Here is a 13,782-nt window from a genome sequence, read left to right as displayed (position 1 = left end):
TTGTTAAGGATAGCAAACCGCTGTTAAGGAAAGCAGACCGTTGCTAAGGATAGCAGACCGTTGTTAAGGACAGCAGACCGTTGCTAAGGACAGCAGACCGTTGCTAAGGATAGCAGACCGTTGCTAAGGATAGCAGACCGCTGTTAAGGACAGCAGACCTTTGCTAAGGACAGCAGACCATTTCAAAGGATAGCAGACCGTTGCTAAGGATAGCAGACCGCTTTTAAGGACAGCAGACCGTCGCTAAGGACAGCAGACCGTTGCTAAGGACAGCCGACCGTTGCTAAGGATAGCAGACCACCTTTAAGGATAGCAGACCACCTTTAAGGATAGCAGACCGTTGCTAAGGAGGACGCAAACTCTGACTAGGGGGTTTTGTGCAGTCAAATTAAGCTGCAGAAATAAGTCTGGTCAATTTAACATCAGTGGTCAAACAATGCTTCACGTTACTGTAAAGGTACCAATCTCAGTCAGTGCTCTAATCTTTCAAAATGACAGACTTTAAATGTTGTCCCTTTTAATTTAAAGATCCCCTATTATACTGTTTTTCATCAATATATTATACGTCTCAGATATATACAGTACATGTCTCTGAAATGTTTGGCTCGAAATATCAAACAGATCATTGCAGCATCCCATAATCCCCTCTGTTTCAGCCCTGTTTCCAAAGTGCTGATTCTCTGTCTGTTACTTTAGATGAAAATAAGGAGCCACTCCCCACGCCCCTCTGAGAGACATTTGGTTACAAATAACACAATGGTGCTCTAGGAGGATATTCTAGATTCAACCTTGGTTGGTGATTGGCTAATGGTGAGCCAAAAAAACGTTATGACATCATAAAGTGGCCAAAATCTGATCAGCTCATTTTCAGACAGGTTTTTATATAAATGGATCAGGATAAAAAGAGAGCAAATCTTTTTTTCAGAATCTCTTTACACAGAGGGGAGGACACATGTTTATGTATAAAATACATGAAAAAGTGGAGTTTGCATAATAGGTGAGCTTTGAAGAAAGTACACTCAAGTTAAATCTCCCAGTCATAAAGCCAAGCAAAACATACACATGGTCAACAAGTCACTAATGCATCGGCTCATCCCTAATTATTATTGCTACTATCTACCTTGACGTCAGGGAACTTGGTGAGCACCACATCAGCTGTGGTGGGGTGGAGGGCTGGAAGCTCCTCGTAGAAGTTTGGGAAACATACCAGAGACCCCAGCAGGATCTGGGACTCCACCCTGGGGGCCTGGGATAGAGGAGGAGGCATGGAGAAAAGACACAAAGATAGAAGACAGAAGGACACAGGAAATCATGACACATCTATGTAATATATACTGTATAATAATTGCTGCACATGAGTGTGATCCTGTTTCTCACGTTGAGCGATGAGCATGTGGTGACTCTTGACGCTGCGATGATGAAGTCCAGGATCAACATGGTGGCTCCAGGGAGGCCGATACTGAAGAAGCGGGGACTGCAGTGTTTTATGATGGTGTTCACAATGTCCTGCAGAAACATTATGTTGTTTAAAAAATACAGCTATAGACAAAAGAATATTCTGGCAATAAGTATGCAGTACAGTAGAGAAGACTTTTTAAAAACAGATTGTACTGGACGAAACATAAATACATGTTTTAAAAACGAGGCATGCTTTAAGTCAAAATATGTATTACATTGATTTGGCAAAAGGCTCATGACAGATGTTACAAGCAATCCATTTGAGAGGATATCTTACATATTAATTTATTTGACAACATAAGGAGGCCCTTTATTAATTATGTTAAAGATTTGGATTTAACCGACGATGAATTCGGCAACTAGTTGCAGTAACAACGCAAGCTTGTGGACTTATATATGTTTTCCTATAAACATTTTGAACCCTTAACAATTAATAGACAGTACTCCACTGTGTACTCGATTAACATTTTTTACTTTTTATTAATTTCCTTTTGTTTTTAGTTTGTCTCTTGAGTGAATGCAGCAAAAAGATTGTGATTTATGTTTACCTTATTCATTTAAAAGGCTGTATGTTATGTTGTTATACATTTAAATAAAAATATTGTGGAAAACAATATATATCACAATAGCAGTCATCACTTTTATATTTTTATATTCAGATAAAGCACGTTTGATTTTATATAAATGTTCCAGCATTTTCTAAACTCTAAAAGGCTGAATTTTTTAAACAAAGTATTGTGAAAAAAATATATAAATAATATATAACAATAGCAGCGCTGGCTAGAGAGCATTTGCACAAACAAATCCCTGCTTGATCCGAGTGGCTTTTTTTCTTACAAACTTTGCTCGACATAATTGTTTTGTCAGACGGCCACACACTCCACCTGGTCTTGGTGCAGCAGTCCCTGGTGCATGATGTTGTAGAAGTGTGTGAGGAAGTCAGTGTTTGGGGAAACGTCTTGCCGTCTCTTCATGATCCTGCAGATCAGCTTGTAGGCGTGAAGCTTCCCTTGCTTGTAACGCTCCGTCAGCTTGGTGGCCTGGAGGAAACACCCAATAAACACATACGATGATAAACATCTCCATGCAAGGGCTTAACCGGCCTGGTTGTGGATGCATCACTGTCTCTATGGATGTTTAAACTGTCTTTAGGATTTTTAGCAAACAAATGCATTTTGAGTTCCGTTTATAAAAAAAAAATTATTAAAAACATGGCAAACTTCTCCATGTCTTCTCCGAACTTCTCCCACACCCGCTGCTTTGCCTCGGCCACGGGTGAGGCTGCTGCCCTTCGGGCCTGTCGGTACCTTGCAACTGCCTCGGGAGTCCCCCGGGATAACAAATCCCTGAAGGCCTCCTTCTTCAGTCGGACGGCTTCCCTGACCACCGGTGTCCACCAGGAGGTTCGAGGGTTACCGCCCCTTGAGGCACCTAGGACCTTGAGACCACAGCTCCCCGCCGCGGCTTCGGCAATAGAGGCTTTGAACACCGACCACTCTGGTTCAATGTCCCCAACCTCCACAGGAATGCCCGAAAAGCTCCGCCGGAGGTGCGAGTTGAAGGCCTCCTGAACTTGGGCCTCCTCCAGACGTTCCCAGTTCACCCGAACTACACGTTTGGGATTACCAGGTCTATCCAGAGGCTTCCCCCGCCACTCGACCCAACTCACCACCAGATGGTGATCAGTTCTCCGCCCCTCTCTTTACCCGAGTGTCCAAAACATACGGCCTCAGGTCCGATGATACGATAACGAAATCGATCATGGACCTTCTGCCTAGGGTGCTCTGGTACCACGTACACTTATGAGCATCCTTATGTTCGAACATGGTGTTTGTTATGGCCAATCCATGACTAGCACAAAAGTCCAGTAACAAACCACCACTCCGGTTCAGATCAGGGGGGCCGTTCCTCCCAATCACGCCCCTCCAAGTGTCTCCATCATTGCCCACATGTGCGTTGAAGTCTCCCAGCAAGACTAAGGAGTCCCCTTCAGGATCCCCATACAGGACTCTTTCCAGGGTCTCCAAGAAGGCCGTATACTCTGAGCTGCTGTTGGGTGCATAAGCACACACAACAGTCAGAGTTTCCCCCCCCATAACCCGCAGGCGTAGGGAGGCGACCCTCTCGTCCACTGGGGTAAACTCCAACAACGAAGCACCTAACCGGGGACTTGTGAGTATCCCCACACCCGCCCGGCGCCTCACACCTTGAGCAACTCCGGAGAAGAATAGAGTCCAACCCCTATCCAGAAGTAAGGTTCCAGAGCCGACGCTGTGCGTAGAGGTGAGCCCAACCAGATCCAACTGGTACCGCTCCACCTCCCGCACAAGCTCCGGCTCCTCCCCCCCAGAGAGGTGACGTTCCACGTCCCCAAAGCCAGCTTCTGCCGCCCGGGTCTGGTTCATTGAGACCCTCCGCTTTCACTGCTACCCTTCTGGCAGCGCACCCGACCCCATCGCTGGGGGTGGGAGACCCGACCAGGAACACAAGGCTCCAGAAACACAGGCCCCGGGGTCATCAGGGCACACAGACCTCTCCACCTTCTTTTCATGTTCTGTTATTGTAATAATGTTCCTAAAAAGACATTTGCAAATGTTTTGACTGTTTTGAAAAACGTATGTTTCACAGAGTTTGTAGTTATTTTGCAATAATATTTGACGTCATTGACCCAAAACGATGTCATTCGATAACTCAAAGGAGGGCTATCTTTTATGAGCTATGCTTTTGACCCTCACGCTCGAACTTACTTTGTGTTCTTGGACTGTAACTGTATATATTAATATTGAATTAGTTGAAAATAAATGATTACATTAAATATCAAGGGTCCTGCAGTGATCCCATGGTCAGGCCTACCTTAAAAAGCCAGGGCGTGAGGATTCTCAAAGGCGGGATCAGATCAGGAGGCCGGGGGGACGACTGGTTGTCCAGAGAAATGCCCAAATTATCTCTAATCTGGAAAGAAAACATACATTTGAAAAACTCTTAACAGAAAGTGTCCCATCTCAGGTAGTGATGTAGTCAGTAGTGTGTGTTGGTTACAGACCTTGGCCAAGTTTTGCCACAGTTCACACAGATAGTCGAAGACCTGAGCGTGGATCTCTGGGTCTTTGATTGTGTTGACGTCGCCCAGGATACCCAGCATCCGTCTCCACATTACCGTGGCAACATCTGCGTGCCACCCAGTCAGAGAGCCGCCCGCCATGACGCTGCAGTCCTCGCTTGAGAACTCACAGGTTTCTAGAACCGGTCAATGAAAGGATCAGTTAGTGCTGCTCAGATAAAGAAGTACATATTTGAGAGTGTGTGAGTTGTTCTTACCCAGGTCCTCTGGAGTCTGCAGCATTGAGTTGTGGAGCTTCTGGTCCAGCTGTAGGTGTGAGTGGGAGTGTGTGTGGTCAGCGTGGTCTGCCGTCAGCGTGGCCGGGGAGGGCGTCTGGGAGCGAGAGCCCCCGAAGGAATGCATGGGAGACGCACTTTCAGAACCTGGACAAAGAAGGATATATTACACACATGAGGCGCGGAAACACACATTTGAAAAGCTGTCCAGGAGACAGAATGACTTGCTAAATGCAGGAGGTACTGGCTGAAATGTAGAGCTGCTTCTAAAGTGACTGAAATGTGAATGATGGGTGTTCTGACACTACACCTCATCGCTGGCTTTAAAAGTTCAATTCAGACATTAATCTATAAAAGATAAGTCATATGTTTCAGATAAACTCCCTCTGAAGGGAACACGGGGATGTTAGCCTTTGCAGATAGTTTACATGCACAAAGACCTATATAACACACGACAGGAAACGGAACCCTCCATAACAGGAATCCTGAAGTCAAATTCAAGACCTTTTAAGACCTTTTTTTAAGACCCAATCCATACATTTTAAGACCTGCAGCGGTGTGCGTCAGCGAAGTGCAGTCAGGGGAGGCACGGATTGGCTATCGGGAGAGTCTGGACTTAAACACTGCGGCTTTCTGGCTATTACTTAGCATGTGGGACCGGACAGCTTTTATCCCCCCCCCCCCCCCCGGCGGAGCAAGGCAACGAAACATAAAATAAGAAGCAGAATGTTACGGCGCGCTATGCATGGGGCGCCTGGAGGGGGTTTCCCGACATGTCGTTGCAGTAAATGAAAGGGTGTTTCGTGTTGTCGTTGCTGTGGACCTTCTTAATACCTTGGGAAATGCCGTTTCATAATTTTTAATAGCCTTAATTTTCGCTAAATTGATTTATCAACTTTTAATACTTTTTAAGACCCCGCGAACACCCTGCATATAAATGAACATCCACGGTGTATGATATGTATGTAATGTTTGGTCTGTGGGTATGAAGCTTGAAGAGAGATCTCTACGAGTGAATACCAGTGACAGTGACGGTGTGGCTGAGGCTGCTGGTCTCCGAGTCGATGTGAAGTGTCGTCAAACTTGCTACTTCGTGTTCGTCCCCGCCTCCTCCCAGGCTGTCCTGGTCCAATGAGCTTCCTCGCCCTCCTCCACCAGCTGCTGAACTGTAAGTGAAGTCTACAACAAAGAACAAAGTTGATCATTATAAAGTTCTTTCTTTGGCTTGCAAGATTTTCTAACCAATGCAAATAATGGACATACATTACATACACACCCCATAACAGCAACTTACAAAGACTTTTGTTTTTGGATTGACGACACATGACGAGACCAATATGTGGCCTCCAACAGAGTGAGGGCCTGTGTCCACATCGCCCCTTTCTCTTGCGTAAAGGCGCTCGAGGGCGCTGGGCAGCGGCCGCTCCCAGAAGTTAGCCGGTATTCGGTATTTAGACATTTTGCAGAAAAAAAGTTCTGCGATAAACACAGCTTTATAATACTTACACATTATTAAGCAAAAGAATCACCACATATTAAAACCACTTGTACATGTTGTAACTACATGGCAATCACATGGCAATCACATGGCTTCACGTAAAGACAGCTAAGCTAAAGACGGCTAATCTTTGTTGCAATTACGTTCAGTAGTTTCATTTAGCCACTCGTTATGAAGCGCTGTTTTTAAGACAGTGAAGGTGAAGCTTCTGACCTTTCCGGGTGGTGTATTTACCGATGTATGTAATGTTGTAGAACACAATACAAAAAAACGTGTTCCCCACAGATGCTGTTTCTGGCATGTGACCAAACCTAAACCAACTCTAAACTGGAACCGGAAGAGCTCAAATGAAACTCATTCCCTGCACCATCTTATTTATAATGCAGTCATAACTGTGGACACATATTAGGGAGATGGGTCCATGAGTGCATGAGATCATCTGCAGACAGATCACGGACAACCAATCGGTAGAGGGAAAAACAAACAACGGGTGTAGTTCCTTACTGTCAAACTTGCAGGTGGAGTACTGAAAGGCATTGAAGGAGTCTGATTGGCTGTCTGAGCTGACGACATCAGAGCCACTGGCACTCGCAGGGGACGTCCACTCTGAAGGCACGCCCGGGTCATCGATAGGCCGGTGATCATCTGAGGCCCGAAATCCAGGACTGTGACCGGCCTCCAGGAGCTCCGGCAGGTCCCGGGGAACCTCCAGGCTCCCTGGGCTGCTGCCACGGCGACCCTGTGTGTCGGAAAGGGGAACAAAGCAGTTTAAATGTATTTCCCTGGGCTCGGCTTTAGTAAATCACACACTGTTTTCCAATCATTCACCGTGATTGGTTTCTCTTTTATTTAAACTTAAATCAGCGTGTGCTACTCACGGCTGTTCCTTTGGCCCTGAGTCTCTCCTGGATGAACTCGTCCATGAGGTCGGAGAAGTTTGGGTTGGTGCTTCCCACGTCACTGGAGACGGGCCGAGCCTTGTGGACCGCCTCCTCTTTGTTAGCTAGAGGCAGATATAGGAGGACAGTCAAAGACGGAGAGTTCCACAAAAGCACAAACATGATGAAAAAAACGTATGAAAATAAACAAAAAAATTACTTCCATGATATAATCAAGTCTATATTTTTCTTATGTTTGCTAAAATAATATATGTGTACCAGAATATCAGGGATAAGATGACATGTTTAAGTCATTGCTGCTGATAATTATATTAAATGTTACAATATCCATACAACAAACGGCATGTGTTGTCTTAAATGTAATGGCCGTCCTGATGTGTACGTCCTGTCGGCCTTGGAAGAAAGCCGAAAGACTGATTGTTACATAGAAGCGACAACACAGCAGGCAGACCCACCAGAGAAGCAATGCAGGAGTGGATTCACACCATGCACGGAGAGAGAGAGAGAGAGAGAGAGAGAGAGAGAGAGAGAGAGAGAGAGAGAGAGAGAGAGAGAGAGAGAGAGAGAGAGAGAGAGAGACACCTTGTTAGGGCCGGACAGGCGGCACGTCGGGAGCTACATTAGTGCAGTGATGTTGACCATGTTGTTGTTAGCTGGTAGCAATGACAGCAGTCAGTGTGAGTGTGTGAGCTCAGAGCAGAGAGCTGCCGACTGAACAGACGATGTTAAAGCTGAGTCTGATCATCAGACCTGAACACCAGGGAGCTGATCACTACATCTTAGTAACTACACCTGTACTCTGCTGCCCCGAGCTGAGGGACATGTCACCTTGTTGCACACTTTCAGTTCAGATTAAAGGAACCTCCACTTGCTCCAGAACAAGACGGGCTGTTCTCAAGCATTAACATTACAGTATGTCCCCCTCACAAGATAACAGATTACATCATCGGGATACCAACAAATAAAGGTAACTGTATTACCTTCCATACATTTAAATCGTGTTAATAAAACATTTTAAAAATAACTAGCAGGATTACAATGTGGTGTTGTAATCTCGTGAGCATCCATGTTAGTGCTATGATCCGTGTAGCTGTGTGGTGGAGCTGATAGAGGACTCCAACTGTGTTCATAGAACTAGGATCACGCATAACGGTTTAAGAGGTTCAACACACACACAGCCAGACGGACAAGCAGCCAGTCGGAGCACGTCATGTCTGCATGGAGTACCAGACTAATGTGATTGCAAACATATACAATTCAAGTTCAATATTGATTGATTGAAAAGTCCTGTTAAATAATATTATTCTACTTTGGCCAATTCCACACATCTGGCACAAAAGTAGACAAATTATAAACTGTTTGTAGGAAATAAGACGGGGAAAAAGGGTCCTTGGAAGCAGTAATTCCACATCAAGACAGATTCAGGTGATGAATTGCTGTGCTATCGAACCTGTGATCTTATTGACAACATCATTTAAACCAAGCTCTGAAGCCAGAGATGAGAAACAGCTGTTGTGAAAATGCCTTATCACGAATCAATTGTGCATTTTTCATGTTGTATAACATCTCATGGCATTTGTATTCGTAAGCGTACACCTATGGATTCAAATTCTGTGTATAAGTGAGGATTCATAAATATTCTCACAGGTCCAATGCTGCACTCTAGTGGCTTAAGAATGAACTGCATGTTCACATATAAACTAATGTTTGCTACTCTAAAATCATCATGCTTTTATGTAAGGGATAATGTGCTGCGACGCGGTCATTATGGGGAAAAGAACACCGACAGGCTGATCAGGAGCCCGACGCGAAGCGGAGGGATCTAGATCGACATGAAGGTGTTCTTTTCCCCATAATGACCAAGTCGCTGCACATTATCCCGCTTATTACATGGCCACATTCTCAACAAAGTAACGTTATGACTCCCAATATTAATTGAAATGCTTTTATGGATTTAGAAAATGATTTTATTGATTTAAAAAATAGTTGTATGTATTGATTTAAATTGACATGCATCCGCGAAGAAAAATAGTCCGATGTTACTGTTTGAACTAACGTAGCAACGGCAGGAACTGCTTCGATAGCGTTTTTGAGGAGCTTTCTGATTACAGATTTGAAAACATCGCTGCTTGCTTTAAAAGTAGCACAATTCATTATGTCAAACCTTGGAAAGTATCTCGATATCCCTGCCCTGATGCCAAAGTAACTGCACACTGTATGTTTTGCCATTTGATGTATATGTCTGGACCGCTGCGTAAAAAGGAGGGTTTCTGCCCGTTACTTCTCCGCTGTTTTCTTGTCCCTCTTGTCTTTTTCTTTTCTTCACTGGGGACTCATCAGCCACTAACTATTACTCCAAATTACTGTGCTCTCCAAATATATTAAAATGAATGTTAAAATCCTCCATGTTGCTATCACACGCCAGCGGAAAACTAAAGACAATCAGACAGTTTGCTTGCTTTTCAAACTGTTACATTTGAAAAACAGTGAGAGCGTCTCTTGTCAGTTTGAAAAGCCAACGGTAGGACCTGCTTGCGTTTTTGAGGAGCTTTTTGATTACAGATTTGAAAACATCGCTCCTTGCTTTAAAAGTAGCACAATTCATGATGTCAAACCTTGGAAAGTATCTAGATATCCCTGCCCTAATGACAAAGTAACTGGCAAGTGAATATGTGTCGCCGTTTGATGTCTATGTCTGGACCGCTGCGTAAAAAGGAGGGTTTCTGCCCCGTTACTTCTCCGCTGTTTTTCTTGTCCCAGTTCGAAAAGCAAACTGCATGCAGTTTGCTTTTCGGCCCAACTGTATACAGTTAAATCGACCGGACTTCTTTCTGAAGATGTGAGCGTCCTTAACAACGGTCAATAAGTCCTTGACAGCGGTCTGTCTGTTCGGTATTAACAACGTGTCACGTGTTCTGAATTGACCAATCAGAATCGAGTATTCAACTAAGCCATGTAATAATACTTTATAAGCGATGTACTTTTTTGCTTATGTACACGAATAAGAAAGCTCTGATGGTATATGCAACAAAAACTTTCTGTCACCTCCTGTAAAGACAAGTCTGTTTTCTATTGATCTGAAATGCTATCTTTGCTAGAGACAGTCGTGTTTTTTGTAAACTGCCGTGTCCTCCCATGCAGCTGAAGAGGGGGCCGGACTCTGGGGAGGAGAGCGGAGGAGGCGCGAGGAGGCCGCATGCAACATCGAGTAGAGGGTGGAGGTGGTGGAGAAGAGGGGGATGAAGGAGAGAAGGTTAAAAAAATCCCAACGCCCTTAGAAGGAAGAGGAAAGGAGGAGGAAGGGAGGAGGGAGGGGGCTTCCGAGGTAGAGGAACAGGTGGGAAGGTATGGGAGTAAGGGGATGGGGGTCCTTGAGAGGAGGCAGGCTGGAGGGGGGGCTACGTTCAAGAGGAAAAACATCAACAAGGAGTTTGAATTTCAGTCCAGCAGCAAGATGATGAGTGTCAGCCAAAAAAAAAAAAACATCATTCCATCATATTACAAACCAGTTGAAACACAGCCAAAAAGAAAAAGAGAGTTGCTGGTGTTTGTGAGTATGCCTTTCCAGAAGTTGTGTCCTTTGTGGCGGTTCGTTCGTTGCAACCCTCACCTGTTGTCTTTCGCCCAAAGTAGCCCAGGACGTGGGAGTACAGGTCCCTGAGCGACGCGTCACCCATGGCGGCGCGTCCCTGCCTCTGGGGCGAAGAGCCTTGGGAGGACCCCTGGCCTCGGGGCCGTGGCTTCGAAGACAAAGCGTGGACGACAGACTTATAAACGCCACCGAGAAGAGCCCCCTGGTGGTGTCGTGAGGCGGTGCTGCCGGGCTCCTGTGAGCGTGAGCGGGAAGCTCGCGATCGCAAGGCGGAGCGTCCCAGGCGACCGCGAACTCCCGACGACACGCCGGAGAAACCCGAGCTGCTGGACGCCAGCTCTGCGTGAGCCTCGGAGCCCGGGTTGGATCCCGAGCAGGACCCGGGGCTTTGCTTGTCCTTGTCCCCTCCAGTCCCAGTGCAGTTGTCCAGGCCCCCACTATTTGCAGCATTTCCTGACCCGCAGTTATCCGTAAAAGTCCCAGAGGCCGATTTGTCATGCACCCCTGCTTTGTGGCTACTAATCCCAGTCACAGCGCCAAACTTACCTGAGCCCCCTACTCCCTGCTTCGCCCCTGAGCCCACTCCAGCTCCGGATCCCACCCTCTCCCCGGCAGAGTTGCTGTATGTATGGAAGTGACTGAGGCGCCGCAGCCTGGCTTTCCAGTGGGCCTCTTTGCTCTCCAGGGGGTTGTGGAACTGCACAGACTCAGTAGAGGGCCGGAAGCTGACATGAACACCACCGGAGTGCCTCTTGGCACTACTCCGGGACACTTTAGTTTTCGTTGGGTCTGAAGTTTGGGGACTTGGATTTGATTCGGTGCTGGATTCTAACATGTTGGTGTCATGTTTTATTAAAGTAGACCCATCCTCTTTTTTCTCTTCACCCGTTTCCCTTAACCCATCACAGTTCCCTTCTGCCCCTTCTGCCCCTTCTGCTCTCCCTGTACTTCCTGCTCCCTTTGTATCCGCAGCTTGTCTTTCTAAACTAGCGTTGCCCCTAGCGTTGGGTGACGGCCACTGACACTGCAGCTCCAGACACTCGTAGATGCTTCGCTCCTCGCCTTCATTCTCCTCCGTGGAGTCCACACTGCTGTGCCTCACTGATGTACTTACCCGTCTGTCCTCCCTCACCACCTGTCTCACCTCTCCTGCCTGGCCCGTGTGTTCCATTTGTGTCCTAGCGATTCCTGTTTGAACTGTCAAAGTTACAACACTGTTTTCTACTACGTGACCAGGAACCTCTCCTTCTGCGGCTCCTTCCTTTTTCTCACTTCCTTTGTTAGTGAGGTAGTCCCTAATTGAGGAGAATAAATCGTCCTCCTCAACCCCGGCCCCGATGTCCCCTTTCTCTATATCAATCTCTTTTTCAGACGACAAGGCGAATGCTGAGTCCCAGTCGCTAACCCAATCTGAACTAGAACCTCTGCTTTCAGAGCCAATCTGCTGCCAGAACTGCTCGTGATCACTAGCATGTTCTGGTCCCTCTGAGGGGGACGAGACAACGCCATTGGACAGGGTTAAAGGGGAGGGGGAGTGGGTGAGGGGTTGTGAGAGTGGACGAGCTGCGTGGCTGTTGACTGAGAGTAAAGAAGAAGTTGTGGAGAGGTGTTGGTGGGGGGGGGTCGTTTCGGGGTCGTCACCTTTGACCCGCTCAGCGATGAAGGGCTCCATGACGTCAGAGGCACTGCTGCTCCTCGGGAGGGAGGAAGGGGCGGCGGCTTCCAGGTCACAAGCCACTCCTTGGAAGAGCTCCGAGCAGGAAGTGGGAGGAGCCTCGTCGCTCTGGGAAGAGTGGCGCATCCGAGAGGAGCGGGTGGTCAGTGTGATTGGCGGGTCCTCGAGGTCTGGGGATTGGTGGAAGATGGAGGAAGGGGGGTTGGGTTAGTGCAGGGGTATGAGGAGAGGAGACATGTAAACTCAGATACACACACAGTTATGAAACCAACAAAAGACACCTCAAATAGAGCCCAAAACATAAAGCAAAGTAAATAAGAATAGTATTCCTCTGATCTTTTGTGGTGGACAGTAAATCAGCACATTTACTCAAATGATGTGCTTCTGGACTATTTTCCATTTCCTGCTACCAATTAGTTCTACTCCGCTACAATTCAGAGGCGAATATTCATTTTTTTTACACCGCTTAACTTTTTTTTACTAGATTTATGCTGAACCTTGCCCGAAAATTACAATTAAAAAGTTAATGCAGGATGCAGAAAAAAGTATAATCAACAAACAGTTGATGTTTATTACAGAGTTTATTACAGATGATTATTTGGGATGCATAATTACTATCCGGCAGTATTTAGACTAGGAAAAATAAGATCAACCAGATGCAACATTTAAGTTAAGTAAATGTGTTTTTGCAGCTATAATCCAACAATACAATCTAACTTGTGCGTAATAATTTAGTGATAGCACTTTACAGTACTTTTTCTTAAGATTTTGAATGCAGGACTTTTACTTTTCAAATGTGGCATTACTACTTTTAAGTAGAAAACTGAGTCCTTTGTCACCTCGTATGTAATTGTTATTATATAAAAGAAAACAAATATAATAATTTGAAGATGATTTAGTGAACAGCTCTTGGTCCTTATTTGATTTAGCCTAAAAGTGAAATCAAATATAAATAGGATTCAGAGCAGCACTGTGGCTTTGTACGGAAAATATGTTAAGCTTATTATTTGTACTGACCTGTTGTCAGTTTGGCATAAATCACTTGGATAGAGTTAAAAAAAAGGCAACTTTTAGAGAGCTTGGATGATCTTTAGAGCTCGTGACAAAACGCACACAAACAATAAGGAAAATCATAGTTAGAAAATGAATCTATCAGAAGATATGATAAAGTAAAAGCATCGCCATTGCATACAAAAGAGAAGGGGATTGAATACAATTCCATCCCAAGAATACAAGGCAAGTGAAACTTCACACACGTCTGCAAGAGAACTAAACGAAGAGGGCTTAGAAACAAAGTTATATAAATGCTTGTCATTTGAAATGT

The 13,782-nt window shown here is 45.6% G+C and overlaps 1 protein-coding gene across 7 annotated transcripts in view; it reads right to left on the bottom strand.

Annotated features, from left to right (window-relative positions):
- Positions 1-13,782, bottom strand: part of ralgapa1 (Ral GTPase activating protein catalytic subunit alpha 1) — a 102,718-nt gene that overhangs the window by 64,182 nt on the left and 24,754 nt on the right. For 4 of the 7 annotated variants that reach the window (XM_071201695.1, XM_071201693.1, XM_071201694.1 and 1 more), the window contains 10 exons: positions 10,802-12,628; positions 7,171-7,295; positions 6,797-7,031; positions 5,815-5,973; positions 4,777-4,941; positions 4,502-4,695; positions 4,312-4,410; positions 2,343-2,498; positions 1,378-1,506; positions 1,121-1,246 (listed from right to left, as the gene is read on the bottom strand). In XM_071201695.1, coding sequence (XP_071057796.1) covers positions 1,121-1,246; positions 1,378-1,506; positions 2,343-2,498; positions 4,312-4,410; positions 4,502-4,695; positions 4,777-4,941; positions 5,815-5,973; positions 6,797-7,031; positions 7,171-7,295; positions 10,802-12,628 — 3,215 coding nt within the window. The remainder of the gene's footprint in view (positions 1-1,120; positions 1,247-1,377; positions 1,507-2,342; positions 2,499-4,311; positions 4,411-4,501; positions 4,696-4,776; positions 4,942-5,814; positions 5,974-6,796; positions 7,032-7,170; positions 7,296-10,801; positions 12,629-13,782) is intronic. The other 3 variants (XM_071201696.1, XM_071201697.1, XM_071201698.1) reach the window with 2 other exon arrangements.

The sequence above is a fragment of the Pseudochaenichthys georgianus genome, chromosome 22 (genome assembly GCF_902827115.2).
Source record: "Pseudochaenichthys georgianus chromosome 22, fPseGeo1.2, whole genome shotgun sequence".
Taxonomy (NCBI): Eukaryota; Metazoa; Chordata; class Actinopteri; order Perciformes; family Channichthyidae; genus Pseudochaenichthys; species Pseudochaenichthys georgianus.
The sequence above is the reverse complement of the archived record's forward strand: the minus strand, read 5'-3'. Positions and strand labels throughout refer to the sequence as shown.